General features: G+C 43.1%; 1 protein-coding gene across 5 annotated transcripts in view; it reads right to left on the bottom strand.

Moving 5' to 3' along the window:
• Klhl3 (kelch like family member 3) overlaps window positions 1–16,964 on the bottom strand; it is a 107,868-nt gene that overhangs the window by 51,657 nt on the left and 39,247 nt on the right. For all 5 annotated transcript variants that reach the window (XM_040272217.2, XM_005333208.5, XM_021731611.3 and 2 more), the window contains one exon: window positions 11,696–11,858. In XM_040272217.2, the coding sequence (XP_040128151.1) occupies window positions 11,696–11,858 (163 nt within the window). The remainder of the gene's footprint in view (window positions 1–11,695; window positions 11,859–16,964) is intronic.

Here is a 16,964-nt window from a genome sequence, read left to right as displayed (position 1 = left end):
CCGAGATGCAGTATCTGGTAGGGAGCATGCAATAAGGGGATCAGTGTCAGTAGCCTCTCATCCGAGGTTGGTGTCCATGAACCCAGGAATTTGCAGAGCATGAGCAGGAAGCGACCGAGAAAGGGATCAAAGAAGTAATCTCACTTCTCTTAGAGCCTGTGAGATCTGCTAGGAAGAGGGCATGTACAAGGCAAATGCATCTGGAGGGCCTCCATGCAAGGCCACTTTTATTGGCCATGAGCAGAGTTTTTGGAACCAAAGTGAGAAGATAGCTGTTCCTAAAATTGAAGATGTTTATGCCCAAGATGAAACAAATTCTACTTGGACAAGGGATGAAGTTATGTGTACAAAGCAAAGAACAACACGGTGACTCCTGGAGGGAAACTGACCAAAACCAGAGTAATCCGGGGAAAAGTAATTGGTGCCCATGGAAATGACCACAGGCATCACTTGTGCCAAAATTAGAAGAAACCTTCCTGTAAAGGTCACAGAATATATGTAATGCTATACCACTCAAAGATTAAAACTAATTAAAATTAAATAAGTAAAGGTGAATTGAAAAGGAAAGATGGAAATAAGGAGAGGGAGGAAAACACCATCTTCTTTTCTCTTTTAAGTCTAAAGAGTCAAGGTGGAGCCCCTAAATTTTTGGCCAGAGTCCCCTTTCTGTTAGCAACACTTAAGAAACAACAGAGCCAGGCACACACCTATAATCCCAGCTACTTGGGAAGCTGAGGCAGGAGGATTACAAGTTCAGGGCCAGCCTGAGCCACTGAGTAAGACACTGTCTCACTAAATAAATAGACAGACAGACAGACAGATAGATAGATAGATAGACAGACAGACAGACAGACAGATAGGGCTGGGAATATAGCTCAGTGGCAGAAGACTTGCCTAGCGTATATGAGTGGAGGGTGGTGGGATGCGGAGGAGAGATGGGAAAGAGGGGAGAGAGGAAAGAGAGAGAGAGAGTCACAGACACACAAACATATACACACACACACACACATGATTGCCCTTGATTTTCTGGGAAGAGGATTCTGGTAGAAGATTATTACTCAGCTCTGTTAACAGCTGCTTCCCAGAAAGTATTTACTCTGCTTCCAGAAGATACTTCCCTGAGAGTCGTCATCTACTTTTAACAATTACTTGGTTTTTTGTTCATTTTGCTTTGCCTTGATTGTACTAATGGAGAACATGATGAAGAGCTTTGGCTAAGAGAAAAGCTGGCTAAGTGATCTCCTATGGTCACTTCTTTCCACACCTTGTCTTCTTCATCCATAAAATGGAAGAACACATGACCTATGTCTTGAGATTGTTCATTTGAAGGTCAAAGATGAGACTTATTAGTCTACTTTGGAATCTTTAAGAAGCTCTTAAGATTGGAATTGCATTTGATCTATATAGTGCTTTTGGAAGTATGGTCATTTTGACAATATTAATTCTGCCTAAGTGCAAGGTAGATCTTTCCATCTTCTAAGGTCTTCTTTAATTTCTTTCTTTAGCAATCTGTAGTTTTCATTGTAGAGGTCTTTCACCTCTTTCATTAAGTTGATTCCCAAGTATTTTATTTTGTTTTTTGAGGCTATTGTAAATAGGGTAGTTTTCCTTATTTCCCTTTCAGAGGATTTGTCACTGATATACAGAAATGCCTTTGATTTATGGGTGTTGATTTTATATCCTGCTACTTTACTGAATTCATTTACTAGTTCTAGAAGTTTTCTGGTGGAATTTTTTGGGCCTTCTAGGTATAGAATCATATTGTCAGCAAATAGTGCTAATTTGAGTTCTTCTTTTCCTATACGTATCCCTTTAATTTCTTTCGTTTAATTTCTCTGGCCAGTATTTCCAGAATTATGTTAAACAGAAGAGGTGAAAGAGGGCATCCCTGTCTTGTTCCAATTTTTAGAGGGAATGCTTTCAGGTTTTCTCCATATAGAATGATGTTGGCCTGGGGCTTAGCATAGATAGCCTTTATGATGTTGAGATATGTTCCTGTTATCCCTAGTTTTTCTAGTGTTTTGAACATGAAAGAGTGCTGTATTTTTGTCAAGTGCTTTTTCTGCATCTATTGAGATGATCACGTTTCTTATCTATTGAGATGATGAATTATATTTATTTATTTCTATATGTTGAACCATCCCTGGGATAAACCCCACTTAATCGTGGTACGCTATCTTTTTGATATATTTTTGTACTTGATTTGCCAGAATTTTATTGAGAATTTTTGCATCTATGTTCATTAGAGATATGGTCTGAAGTTTTCTTTCTTTGATGTGTCTTTGCCTGATTTTGGAATCAGGTGATACTGGCCTCATAGAATGAATTTGGAAATGCTCCTTCTTTTTCTATCTCATGAAATAATTTGAAGAATATTGGTATTAGTTCTTCTTTAAAGGTGTTGTAGAACTCAGTTGTGTATCCATCTGGTCCTGAGCTTTTCTCAGTTGGTAGGCTTCTGATTGGTGTCTTCTATTTTATCACTTGAAATTTATCTGTTTAAATTGTGTGTATCATTTGGGCAAATCATTTGCCTATTCAATTTGGGCAAATCATATGACTCTATAATTTTGTCGATGCCTTCGATACTTTCTATTTTATAGGAGTACAAGTTTTCAAAATAATTTCTAGTTATCTTCTGTATTTCTGCAGTATCTGTTTTGATATTTACTTTTTTATCACATTAGTAATTCTGAGTTTTCTCTGTACTTCTCTTCATTAGCATGGCTGAACAGACACTTATCAGAAGATATACAATCAATCAACAAATATATAAAAAATGCTCAATATCTCTAGCAATTAGAGAAATGCAAATCAAAACTAAGATTTCATCCCACTCCAGTCAGAATGGCAGATATTAAGAATACAAACAACAATAAGTGTTGGTGAGGATGTGGGGAAAAGGGCACACTTTTACATTGCTGGTGGGACTGCAAAATGGTGCAGCCAATCTGGAAAGCAGTATGGAGATTCCTTGGGAAGCTGGGAATGGAACCACCATTTGACCCAGCTATCCCGCTCCTAGGTATATACCCAAAGAACAGCATACTTCAGGGACACAGCCTCATCAATGTTTATAGCAGCACAATTCACAATAGCTAATTTGTGGATCCAACCTAGATGCCCTTCAGTAAATGAATGGATAAAGAAAATGTGGCATATATATACACGATGGAATATTATTCAACATTAAAAGATAAGAAAATCATGGCATTTGCAGGTAAATGGATAGAGTTGGAGAATATAATGCTAAGTGAAGTAAGCCAGTCCCCCAAAAACAAATGCTAATGTCTTTTCTGATATGAGGATGCTGATTCATAACGGGGATGAATCAGTGGCAGGGCGGGAGCATAGGAGGAAAAGATGAACTTTAGATAGGGCAAAGGCAGGGGAGAGGAAATGGGCATGGGATAGAAAAGATGGTGGAATGAGACAGTGAACTCATTATTACCCTAAGTACATATTTAAAAACACAAATGGTGGACTCTACTTTGTGTTCAACCAGAGACATGAAAAATTGTGCTCTATTTGTGTAATATGAATTGAATTACATTCTGCTATTATTTATAACTAATTAGAATAAATAAAATTAAAACATTTTTTAAAAAAGAAACTCTTTAGAAACAAAGGATGACTATTAGCAATCCATGTTTCTGTTTCAAAGTCCAGTTCTAGGGGCAGCATCACTCTAACAGAAAAGTTTTTCCATAGCATCAAGACATCCTCTTGGACTACAAGACTGTGGACCTACAATGTCTTACCAACCAAGTTTAATTCCATTGAGTTCAACAAACTTTCTTTGTAATTCAAGTTATTCAAGTTCCTCCGGCAGCAGTTTTCTCACCTACTAAGTGGCACTAATTATAGTATATATCTCATAAAAGTATTATAGGCTAATAAGCAAATATATAAAACTCATATTTATTGAATAAATAATTGTAAAAACTAGATAACTGTTAATGCCTGATGTAGCAAATGCAGCATTGCTTCAAAAAAGAAGAAAAACAAGCTGATGCCCACAAGGGGCCTCCTAGTTCATAAGAAGATAAGGCAAGGCATCAATATTCCCAACCCAAGTCCACAAGGTCATAACAGGGAGAAGCACTTCTAGTAGAAACAAAAGCAGAGAAGCAGGAAAATTCAGAGCACATGTAGTGAACAGCAGTAGTGGAGTCTAGTGAGCACCTACATTATACTACGTCAGTCTCCTGAAAAAGGTTTACTGAGCACTCACTGAGTCAGGACCTGTGCCAGGCGCCAGGATATGCAATAGAGAGACAGGCAAGGCTAGATCACAGGGAAGAGCCAAATGCCCACGAGGCAAGGCATTCTTTAACCACAGGCTAGCTCCTTACAGGGGAGCACTCCAGTAATAAACTAACTTTTCTTGTCTTTTTGCTTCTTCCTTAACCAAAACTAGAAACAGTGGAAAAAGTGTTAATTAACTAAGGTTCTAGTTAAGAGCCTTAATTAGCTAGACTTTAACTAAAAAGTTTAAGTTCTAAATCCTAGTTCATGAAACATTATGTGTGTGCTCCTTTCCATTAGGATGAGAAATTATAGAGAAGAGGAAGAGCCAATATGTAACTTCCAGTCTTTTCCCCCACCATGCAACACACACACACACACACACACACACACACACACTTCCAGAGTTAAAAGGATGAGAAAACTGGTGGCATCCCAGAAAAAAGATTTCTCTGGAGGCCTAGGTAGAGGAGGTTGAGGCATCTCCTAATAGTAGCTACCACATACTACTGAAGTGCATATCAACATCCCCATTTTACAGATGGAGAAACAGAAGCTTACCTAATAGTAAGAGGTAGAGCCAGGTCTTGAAACCAAGGCTGTCTGATCATAACAAATATTCTGATGAGTACCTTAATCCCTAAGATCATAAAAACCAGTCCTGAGCAAGACATTGGGGTAAAGCTCAATATGGAAACCATAAAATCCTAAGAATTCTTCTCAGCGGTGCTAGAGAGAGAGAAAGTTGTTCTAAGCATTTTGGAGTCGGTCCTATGTTCCAAAGTCAGACCTAACCTATCATTTAGACCTTTCTCACGGGGCATGGTGGCACACACCTGTAATCCCAGTAACTCAGAAGGCTGAGGCAGGAGAATCACAGGTTGGAGGCCAGCCTCAGCAACTGAAGCCCTGAGCAACTCAGCAAAACCCTGTCCCTAAATAAAATATAACAGAGACTGGAGATGTGGCTCAGTGGTTAAGCACCCCTGGGTTCAATCCCTGGTATAAATATATATATAATTTTAATTTATAAATATATATGTGTGTGTATATATGTGTGTGCATATGTGTATGTATATATATATATATATATCTTTCTCCAACAGGCTACACAAAGTGGTATTCAATATTCCCAAATACCCCAAAACAGGAAATAATAATTTGTCATATCACCAATCGCCCTGCCTTACCATATGAAGTCTGTTTGGGACTGCAGCCCCAAAAGGCATGTCTGCCTTGTTGGAAGCTGAATCTTCAGTGTTCAATACAATGTCTGAAATAATTACTAGCTCTGAAATAATTACTGCACTTAACTTCACATTCTTCAGGACTGTCTAAGACTCAGGCTACCTCCCAAGCTAGCCTCAAGCTTGTTCCTTTCTCTTTATGGGAAGAACTAAACCAAATCCTTTGATCTGGATCATCTAAGCTATCAGCCCAGAACAAATGGAACTGATAATCCACTTGTGATTTCTTTGACCTGCAGAGATGAAATGAACCCCATAATCCCCAGGGCCAGTGGCCCCAGGAACATGTGTGAGTGCCCCTGAGTTGAACCACTGGTCACAACTACAGGAGAACTCAGCTGAATACAGGTGAGCACATAAACAGAATTAAAACATTTGGCAAGATAAAAAAAATGAAATAGAACTGCTGTAAGTCTCTCTCTTCTGGTCCTCATTATCCTATTTTTGGAGAGCGGAGGCAAGCTTTCTTGAATCAATATTTGATTTTCCAGGCCCACAGTTTCTCTGCTTCAGGGAGAAGATTCTGCTGCCACAGGGAAGTAAAGGAGACCTACTTTGACCTCTTTCCAGAAGGGCCACAACCACCAGCCCTCAGACTAAATATAATTATATCCGCCCTCCCCAGGGATGAAAGGAAATGAGCTTTCTTTCCATATTGACTCTCTTTTCCATTTTGAATCCAAAACTATATGTACTGTCCCACCTTTCCTCTCTCTCTTTCCCCTCATGCACACATACAGAGCCAAGCGCTATATCGAAATTGTCCAGTTATCAGTGCCATGGATGCAACACTGAAGTTCCCTGTTACCTAGAAAATAGAAGAAACAAAGGAAATGTCCTGAAATTACCAAAAAAAAAGAAGAGCTAGCAGCAAAAGCTGTGTCTGCACTGCTGTTGCATTTTCCAGCTTCAAGATAGAAGGGAAAATCAAAGGGAGGCAGGAGGGAGGCAACCACTAGCAGAAGACAGATTGCACTGGCCAGTGCAGGAGGGGAGGTAAGTAGGGGCTCAGAGCACAGACCTCTGAAGTCAGACACCTCACCATGAACCTTGGCACTGCCACTCATAAGCTGTGTCATCTTGGGCAAGTTACTAAACCTCTCTGAGTTTCTGCGTCTTTACCTGTAGACTAAGCAAATAACAGGCTCCCTTATAGTTAGGTGACTAAAATGAGTCAATGCCCATGAAGTGTGTGCACCCCAGCAAGTGTTCAAAAATGGTAAAACCTCCCACCACCACCACTACCACCACCACCACCACTTCTTGATGCCAAGTTGGGGGCAGCAGTTTTATAAGAAGATCCTCAGTGAGTCAGAGGTCAATGACTTTAAAATGCTTTGCCAAACTTTCCTACAGCCCTTAATTTAATTACTTCATTCCAAGGTCTCAAATGACTCAATCAATTTGGTGGGGGAGGAGCCCATTTCTCTCCATGAGCACGTGAAATCCAATGGCTTTTCCATCCTGTGGCTGGAGGGTTTCAGCTCAACTTTGGCAGACTGATGTAAACAACATGTTCAAAGAATTTTAATTGCCATCTCATTAATGAAGTCCCATTAACATCCCTCCCCACCAGCTCTGCTGATAGCCCAGTGCATGGCCAAATAACAATAACCTGGGCCCTGGCCTCTGAGGTTAAAAATTAAGCAGTCCTTGGAAACAACAATAATGATATATAAGAAATAGGCTGCATAAGATACTAGGGTCCCTTTCCCAGCTACCAGCTACACAGGAAGACTGGGAGAGTGTTACTTGGGAGCAGGAATCTGAACAGGCAGCCTCTAAATGTGGGCCCCACTCTTTTCCACCACAGAACAAATATCATAGTAAAAACCCAGGGGTATCAGTCTAAGAGGGAAACCAGATTTACAGGAAACAGAAGGGACTTCGGGAGTCAGGGATCCAAACAGCCTCCTGGAGAAAGGAAGGTGCTCCAGCCCCCTCCCAAAGTCCTGCTCTCACCAGGGAGGCTGAAGACTTCTCAGAAAGCCAGAACTGGCCTTAAAAATAAGGTTCCTTTGTTTTACTGAGAGAGAAATTTGGCAATACCTATAAATTCATTCATTTATGTGGTGCCAGGGATGGAACCCAGGGTGCTGTGCATGCCAGCTAAGTGTTCTAAACTGAATACATCCCCAACTCCATCAGAATGTTTAAAAATGCACATTCTCTTTGGTCCAACAATCAATAGTATCAAAGCGGCATCCCTACAGGAGTACTAGCAAATATATTCCAAATTATCATAAGAATTCTCACTGAAGCATTTTCTATAAGAAAAAAATGAAAACATTAGTGTCCATCGACAGAGGACTAATTAAATAAATTATACTTCATCCACATGATACAGCAGATAAAAAATTATAATAAGATACAGCCATCCACAAGGATCTGGAAACAATTCCAAGACTTTGTTTTTAGTCAAACAAAAACACAATGAGTACAGAATGATTCTATTTATGTCAGTTAAAAAAAATCATAATATACAAATTTTATATGGCTACCTAATATATTCCCTTTGTCCTCTTCAAAGAGAGGGCCTAGAAGATGAACTTTGCTCTTTTATGTATGTACTGTTTGCACAAGTGTAAGTTGCTTTTACTGACTACATTCTCTAAAGTTTCAAGACAATGGTAAAGAAATGTATCTGCCAACATGGGTAACGGCTAAGAATTTTTTTTAAGCTGGAAAACACACATATACAATGAGAAAGATCCAGATGGCCTCAGAAAGATATACATCAAGGTGTTGGTCATGGTTCTCTTTGGGTAGATGGTGGTGCTTTTCATGTTCTTTTTTGCCTATCCACTTTTTCTGTTCTGATCAGGGATGGGTTTTCACTGGAAAAGGAACAAGCAGACAAGTGAAGGCACAGCCCAGCTGGCCAGAGCCTGGGGAGAATGAGGAAGCAGTAAGGACATATTTGCCTGGGGCACCTGGAGAAAAAGAAACCAAAGGCAGAAATCCTTGGAAATGATCCTCCATCCCCAAATTGTGTGTGGCTTGCAGCACTAGTGGAGGTAGCTCAAGGACTCCTGCTTTCTAGCCTAGACTCGGCTTTGAGACTCTCAGTGCAAATGAGGAGGCTGGCAGGAGGACTGCAGAGCCCAGGCAAGGGTATCTGCTCGGCCTCTCCTCCTTGACCCTATCTCCAAACCATCCTAGAAACAAGACAGAATGGACTACATCCATCATAGAGGAGAAAAGGAGCCCAGGTTCAATTAGCTCCAAAGCATTAGATGGTCGCCTTACAATCTGTTGGCTTGAAACACCTAACAAAAGTCAGGGCCCAGGAGACCAGTGATCACTGGGCAGAACAACACTGTCTCTTGTGGGTGCCTACCATTATGAAGGGACAAAGCAGCCGGTCCCTCTCAAGAAGCAGCAATGGTAAAGAGCACCAGGCCCCATTTAAACACCAGTGTGCAAGACCAAGAAAACAAAGCAGAGCCACATCACTGCAAGGGGTAGGCACACATAACACATTGTACTTTCATTCTAGACACTACAGGCTTCCTGCCCTTCACTTCTAATTTCTTCTCATCATTGTCTTAACTTCTGCACTATCCCATTACATAACCTCCTTCGTGTGCACAGCTGAGGGCTGCAAAGAAAGCCATCTGGGAGATGGTCATGGGCCTGCACACAGGGAGGAAGCCCTCAGCCTGAGGATGATAATGACTGAGCCAGGGAAAGTGAGACAGCTCCCTCCTGCAGTGAGGCAACAGGCAACATGTGTGGGGAGGAAACGGCGCAACCAGGAAGAGAAGGAGACGCCCACATGATGCTTCCCTACTCCAAAATGACTAGACACCCTGTGTTTAGAAGACAGCTGGGTGTCTGTCTACGCTGTCTGTTCTTGGAATCTGGTGACTACATGGCACAGGTTTCCAGGCACACACTTCTAATGGAAAATGCCATCTGCAGCCACCTGCACTCCTCATTCATTGACTCACAAGGTCTCTTACGTCCAAATGGGGCCTGGAAGCTGTAGACAGTGGTAGTACAAATGTCAGCTCTGGAGTAACTGTCTGGGTTTGAATTCCACTTCTGTCCCTGCTAGCTATATGGCTTCATGTTATTTTACCTCTCTATGGTTTCCTCATCTGTTCTGTGAATTAAACAAAGTAATGCCCATAAAATGCTTCACACAGGATGTGACCCAAAGCGAGAGCTCATCAAATGCTAGCTAAAGAGAATCCATCGGGGTATCTGCACATCCACATGCACCCTCAATGCTGCCCGAACCCAAACACTATGACAGCATCAGCACCAGGAAACACAATGATGGTGGACATGGTCCAAACTGCATCCTCCCCTCTCTCCCACAGATGCATTTGCACCACCAGATAGAAAAAAGGGCAAAAGGAGAATATAGATGTTGAAAGAGGGGAAAAGCCAAGCCACATGAGCCTGGGAGCCTTTGTTAAAGGTGAGAGTTCATCACATTCCCTAAATCTCAAACAATCCTATCAGCCAACTACAGAAGGATGGAACATGTGCTGCATGTGCACGGATCTATGCACACACTGGGCAGAAGGAAAGGGCTGATGAGGGAGACAAAGGAGGAGCCACAGAATTCCTGGCACCTGAGCACTCCTTCTTTGCCACCACACAAGCAAACAGCCGTGGCCAAGCTATCAACTCCTGCTGGAGAAAAGCCAGAGCACATCCATCAAGAAAGTGGCCTCTGCAGAGATTGGGCTGGGGAACCATCACTCTGAAGAGAAAGGGGGACTTAAGAAAAGGCAGAAGTCTGGTGGGGAAATGCAAGGGAAAGGACAGCACAAGAGGGACAGCAGAGGAACAGCAGAGTCGAGGTTCAGACTGACAAGAGGCAACAGGATTCAGAAGTGAGGCTACTAGGAAATGTCCTTACAAATGTCATAACCACCAAGCCCATCTTAACAACCAGTCCTATCTGTGCCCTCACAGACTCAGGGCAAAATGAGAATCTGTGCAGTCTCCTGGAGTCAGGGGTTTGGTGAGAAAACAAGAGGATGCCGAGAGACACAGCACATGAACCACAGGGAGCTACAGGTGGGCATCCAGCTGGTCCTCCGCTCCCTGCCACACACTGCTGGACAGGAGGCAGAGAACAGAGTTTGTCTGGGGAGTGGGTAAAATGAAGCTTTTTATTGCAAGGACAGGAGGCAGCCAAAAGTGAATCTATCAAAAAAATGTGGGGTCCCTTATGATCTTTCCTTTAGCTAAAAAAAAAAAAAAAAATAGTAATGAAGATTTCTGTCCTGCTAAACATGGTGGGCTGAATTTTCAGTTCATCTCTATTCCCTCCAGGGTCCCATTAAAATAATGGAATGACAAGCTCTAACACGGAGAATGTCTCCCAGACAACTAAAATGGAATCAACACATTATCAGATTGAGGATTGTTCAGTTGTATTTGACAAAAACTAGATAGAGGTTGTAGCATTGATATGCAAAAGAAAAACACAATTACTAGCTTCCTGTCTAATTTGAAGGAAAATAAAGAATTTTCTGATTAAAAATTAATACATGACTTGGTTCATTTGTGGTAGTGACTGTCAAATAATGAAGAGCAGGTGTGTGTGTGGACAAGGATAAGGTTTAGAAAGCCCAGTGGGATTTTTGTGCAGAAGTCAACACATAATTTCTAAAGTCAACAAACCAAAAATTAATGGTAGGAACAAACTGCTTAGATCAATGGAGGTAGATAGCAGATGAAGCAGGTTTTAGCTGAGTCAGAACCTGCATTTTAGTTGTTAGGACTGAAAGTCAGTAGCCTAGAAAGCAAGACAGTGTGGAAAGGTAGAGCAGGGGATGTGTTTATCAATAGAAGGCTAGCAACAAACAGTATCTGACTTTTAACTTCATGTTTACAGAACATGCTGTAAAATTAAAATCATGACCAAAATTAAAATCGTCTTCAATAACAACAAAAGATCTCTTTCAACACTTAGTTCAATTTATTGTGCCCCAAAGACTTCTCAGATCTCCTTCCTCTACTATACCACCCATCTAGCAATTAATCATATTCCACTTGGCAATGAGCTAAATACACCTATTGCTAATTACCTTCCCATCTGTGCTTTGTCTCCTAACTAAATCAGAGCTGCTTCACAGCAGAGACCACTTCTCATAATCTTTGAGGAGTCCACAGCAGGCCAGGAGATTAAATCCACAAGCCCACAGAGGAGGTGCAGTGTTCCAGTTCCCGGTTACCTGCATAGGCATTGGCCTGCTGCAGAAGGTCGGTGCAGGTGTGCACATCTGCAAATGCACGGATGCCCAGGCAATTGGTGGGATGCAACTGAGACTGCAGGAAGTCACAGCAGTTCTGCCGAACATCCATGAGCTGCAGCAAGCTGGCTGCTGGGAGCAGCACCTACAAGAGAAGGTGACATTCTAAGACACGATATCCCACTGGCAGGGACTATTCCAATCATATTCCCAAGCTCAAGATCTATTCATGGCTCGACACTGCCTATTAGGTCCAAACTTCCCAGCATTATTTCCCACTGTTCTCTTCATTTCATCAACCCAAAGCACCAGGGGATTCTCTATCCCCAAGACACACTGCAGTGCTTCCCACGGTGACATCAATCAGTGAGATCTTATTCGGATCAGATTCTGACTCAGTAGGTCTAGAGTGGGACCTGAGAGCTCATATTTCTAACAAAAACCCAGGTAATGCTTGTAGCTACTGGTTCATGAATCATGCTTAAAGTAATAAAGCCACATGTGACACACACACGGTATGGCACTTGTTCTCAGATAAATCTTGGAGTTAAGACTGAGTCAACAAATCATCCTGACTTTCCTGGCACCTTGCCAGTTTTAGCACAAGTCACACGTCCCAGGAGATTCCTCACTGCAACACTGGAGTTTAATACTCATGTGTAGATGTCACTTCCAAAGATTCCAACTTATAGGCATTGGGTATGGCCGGGGCATTGAGATGTTGCTAAAGCTCTCCAGGAGCTTTTAACGGAGAGCCAAGTGTGACAACCATTGCCCTACGCATTCAGAAAGGACTTGAGTGGCTCGCTAGCTCTCTCACTACTTAGCTGCTGAGCCTCCGTGTGTTGTGCACTGGTCTAGGCTCTAAAGTTCCATGGTAAACAAAACAAACCAGATCCTACTGTCATGGAGCTTATATCTACTGGAATAAGAGGCTCACCCTCAAATCCCTCAGGACTCAGGCATATTTATCCTCCTATCCAGCAGATAAAATGTGAAGTCTACCTCTGGATACATTCTTAGAGAGCGAGTTTTCTTTCAAAAGGTCACAAGACACATGAATATTTACACAGTATCCTGCAAGACAGAAGCAGTTCTTGCTCAGGTGTATGTGCATGTGTTTTTCCGAGCAGTCAGGGAAGACTGGCTGGAACAGGCTCAGACTGCCAGCTTCAGTCAAGCTTCCCTGGGATTTCCCTACAGCTGCTGAAGTCTGCCCTCTGGATCAAAATAAGGATGAAGGCCAAAGTCCTACTCCATCTAGCTCTGCTCCCCTGGCCTACCCCCATCAGAGGAACATATATGATTCCTAAAAAGAAATTTAGAAAAAAATTATGGAGCAGAATAATTTGATGGCTGCTTAGTTTGTGGACCCCTCCTCCTACCCCCAGCATCCACTCACACTAAAACAATCCCCTCGTCCCAGGCCCTTGCTCTCAGAGTGACTGAGAACAGCCAGACTCCAGCTGTTCCCATCCACAAGGCCTGCCCAGAAAGATACAGTCTGCAGATCATTTGCTCTTTACTCTGGGCACCATGAAAGTCTTTAAATGATTTAGATTCTGGACCCTGACTTTCTCCCAAAACAGCTCTGGGCCCTCAGTTCTGACTCTCATCACCTATAAGTGCACACGTAATGCCCCTACTCTTAGCACTTGTCCCTTCACGAGGGTAATCAATTGTCCTGGTTTTCCCAGGACTGCAGGGTTTCCCAAGACTCTCAGTGCTAAAACTGGGAGAATCAGTCCCCCTTTATCATCCCTGCCCATGTGAGTAATCACCAAGGCCCCTACTACCAGTGTCTACTAGTAGTCAACAAGGAAGGCTCTGCCTCCTAACAGCTAAAAGTCCCCCTCACCACAGCTGAGTTTGAGAAAACCCGCTCCTTCTCCCCTCCTCCACTTGCCTATGTCCCCAGTGGAAAGCAATAAATTAGCTCCATGTCCTTGATATTTTGTGGCCCACTGATTAATTCCTGGGGAAGAAAAAAAGATAAAAATCACCCTAGCTGGAGAGTTTCAGACATAAGTGAACACAGCCAGGATCCAAATCTAACCACTTCCCCCACCTCTATCCCCAGTAGGCAGTCACCAGCCCCGCAAGCAGCCATAAACTAGGAAACTCAATTAATCTGTGAGCTTGCTCAGCCTGGGTTGAGCTTGATCCCAAGACCAGATTAGTCTCTGCTTGCTGGTTAAATGGAGATCCATTAACCATTCTTGCCGAATACACACCAGGAATGGAAAGCCCTGTACCAAGTTCCCAAATGACCTCCATGGCACACCCTGACCAAGCACCAGTGACAAAGCCTGCAGTTAAGATTGTAGGTCAACAAGTCATCATCCTGACTTTCCTGGGGCCTTGCCAGTTTTAACACAAGTCACACGTCTCAGGAGATGGCTCAGTTGTAGTCAAACTGCAACACTTGCCTGCCCTAGGCTGGGGTAACCAGGAAGTCCAAGGATACCTGAGAATCCAGTCTACCCCCAGAGTCATGCACTCCCTGACAAGTCCCAGCAAGATCATGCCAGCAACACACTCCCTCCCCTTTTTCTTCTTCTTCACCAGGAAGACAGTAGCTTGAGGTGCTCAAATTCTCAGGTTGTCATGAGACAACCAATCTGAGAAATATAATAATAAATATTTCCTGAACACACTCCTTAGGTTACACTTTCAGGTTTGTTTGTTGTTGTTGTTGTTGTTGTTTTTAAGAGAGAGAGAGAGAGAGAGAATTTTTAAATATTTATTTTTTAGTTTTCAGTGGACACAACATCTTTATTTTATTTTTATGTGGTGCTGAGGATCGAACCCAGTGCCCCACACATGCCAGGTGAGCGCGCTACCGCTTGAGACACATCCCCAGCCCCTACACTTTCAGTTTTTAAAACATCCCTGGATACAGCTACCCACATAGCTTTCATCTTCCTTTCTGGTCACAAAACCCACTTACTGGGCAAAAATTATGAGGCTTCCTACCTCTCCACAACACCCATCATGTTGGGTCCACTCCCTCCAAAAGCATTCCTGAACAGGCTTCCTAAAATGAACAGGGCTTGTGGCTTCTCTGATTGCTCAATTCCCTCTCTTTGATCTTTCACTGAGATCAGCGGTGAGTCAAAGGCCCTTTTCTTTCTTCACTTCATACAAGAGGGCATGAAAAAAAGTCAAGAAAGTCAGAATGCTGAGGGGGATGATTCGGAGGCCAGGAGGTACACCACTGCATCTCAGGGGTACAGTGGGGCCCAATTAGACAGAGCCCTGGGGTCTGGGCACAAACGCAAGGCAAATCGCCGCCTAGCAAAATATCCATGAGGTGACTCTTGAGTTCCCTGCTCTGACATCAGGAGGCTTCCAGAGGATTTCCTCTTCTCTTGTCAAATACTTCTTCCTCGAGTGACAGCAGGAACAAGGTCATGAACATGAGACCAGCTCAGGCACTCAGCTTGGAGTGAGACTGCCCTGGTGGCATCACTAGTCAGTACTCCCTCTTCCTAAGGAAAGGAAGCTGGAACCACCATAAAGATGGAGGAGTACCCCAAGTCAAAATGTTCCTTGCTCGCCTATTGCTGCCTCTGCATTATGTATGGGAGGACGGGCACTCAAGTCGCCCTCAGCAAAGAGCCTTTGGGTTCCCCTTCAGCCTGCAAATGCTCAACCCTCCATTTTTCACGTGCAGGCCCAGTTTTGTTTTTTCTCTCCCTCGGATAACATGAAAACACAGCAGAGGATATCCCGTCACAGAGTTTGTTTCCTTTAGCAAAAACAAAAGGAAATGCCCTGCCTCAGAAAGCACCTACTGCTGTAACTACAGGGAGGCAGGGGCCAGGCACAGGGGGAGGTGACAGGGCCACCAGAGACTCTAGGCCAGCCATGGAATGGGCTGGCACAAAAACAGTGCTAAATTGAAACCTGTTGAGAGAAAGGAGAGAGAATGGAAGAGAGGAGGGGTGCACAGATGAACAGGATAGTGAACAGAACAGCACTGACATTACAAGGGTCACTTGGAATTTTGCCTTCTCCACTTACCAACCATGTAACTGAGGACAAATTACTTAACCTCTCTGTCTCTTCAACAGGAGAGTAAAGATAATAACGGTACTTTTAATGTACCTACTTTTACATTTAAAGCTTTTAATGTAAGCTTTAAATGCTTGTGAGGATCAAATGAGGCAATTCATTTAAACAGTGAACATAGTGCTTGGTACAAAGACAGTGCTCAGTTATCAGCTTTTATTATGATTAATCATTATGAGCAGAAGCCAAGGTTCATTCATTTAGCAAAGATGTGAACAGCTGCAGAACATAGTAGGAGAGAGCCAGGTTCAGCTCTCCACTGTACCACTTATTCCTTCTGTGACTGTAGCAGGTCACTTCCCTCTCTGTGCATCAGCTTCTTCAACTGTATAAGATGGGTCATACTAGTTGTGACTTTCATCTACCTGGCTTATAATGAATATTAATAAGCATCAGTTAGGATTGTTGTGACCTCTGCCCCAGGAAGACAATTCAATGTCTCTTCCAAGCTACAAATTTCTTGGAGAGACCAAGTGTGGCTCCCATGGTCATTAAACCAAGACCCAAATCTCTGACACAGCAAGAGCCCCTGGGACTCCATGCTCATCTCCTCAGTGCACAAATCCTCAACAAATTATGTCTTTGTAGACAATGGGTAAGCAGCTGCCTCAGCAGAAATGTAAGAGCATGATGAGGAATCTACATTTTGATCCAGACTCTCTCCTCAACCTTTCTTGATTTGTTTTTCCTCAAGGTCATCCCTGACCTTACCACATTTTAGAGTGAGGAAGAAAAGAAAAAGGAATAGTTTTACCACATATTGCACTGATTCCAAATGACAGTTCCCCTATAGTCCCATGTGATGCCTCTCCATGGAGCCCTGCACATACTGCCCCCCGCCCCATTCCACACTTATAGATGAAGACAGCAGGCCCTGAGGGTCACAGGCCAGTGGGTCACAGGTAGGTCTGGACACTCAGGCTTCCTTCAAGATTCGGCCCAAATATTTGGTATTTTCTCAGTTAGGTGTGACCTGACGGCCCTCATCAGGGCAGCCTACCCTGACCCCCACCCCGCCATGCTGGAGGACACCCACATGTTCAGCCATCTGTTTCCACCTACAGCCCAGCTGCTCCTTGGGAAGCAGCCTGTCATAGCACCCTCTTTGCCCTCAGGGCAGGAGCTCAGAAGATATGTTTTGAATGACTGATCAAATAAAAGAGTAAGATGAGACTCT

This window comes from Ictidomys tridecemlineatus, chromosome 1 (genome assembly GCF_052094955.1).
Source record: "Ictidomys tridecemlineatus isolate mIctTri1 chromosome 1, mIctTri1.hap1, whole genome shotgun sequence".
Taxonomy (NCBI): Eukaryota; Metazoa; Chordata; class Mammalia; order Rodentia; family Sciuridae; genus Ictidomys; species Ictidomys tridecemlineatus.
The sequence above is the reverse complement of the archived record's forward strand: the minus strand, read 5'-3'. Positions and strand labels throughout refer to the sequence as shown.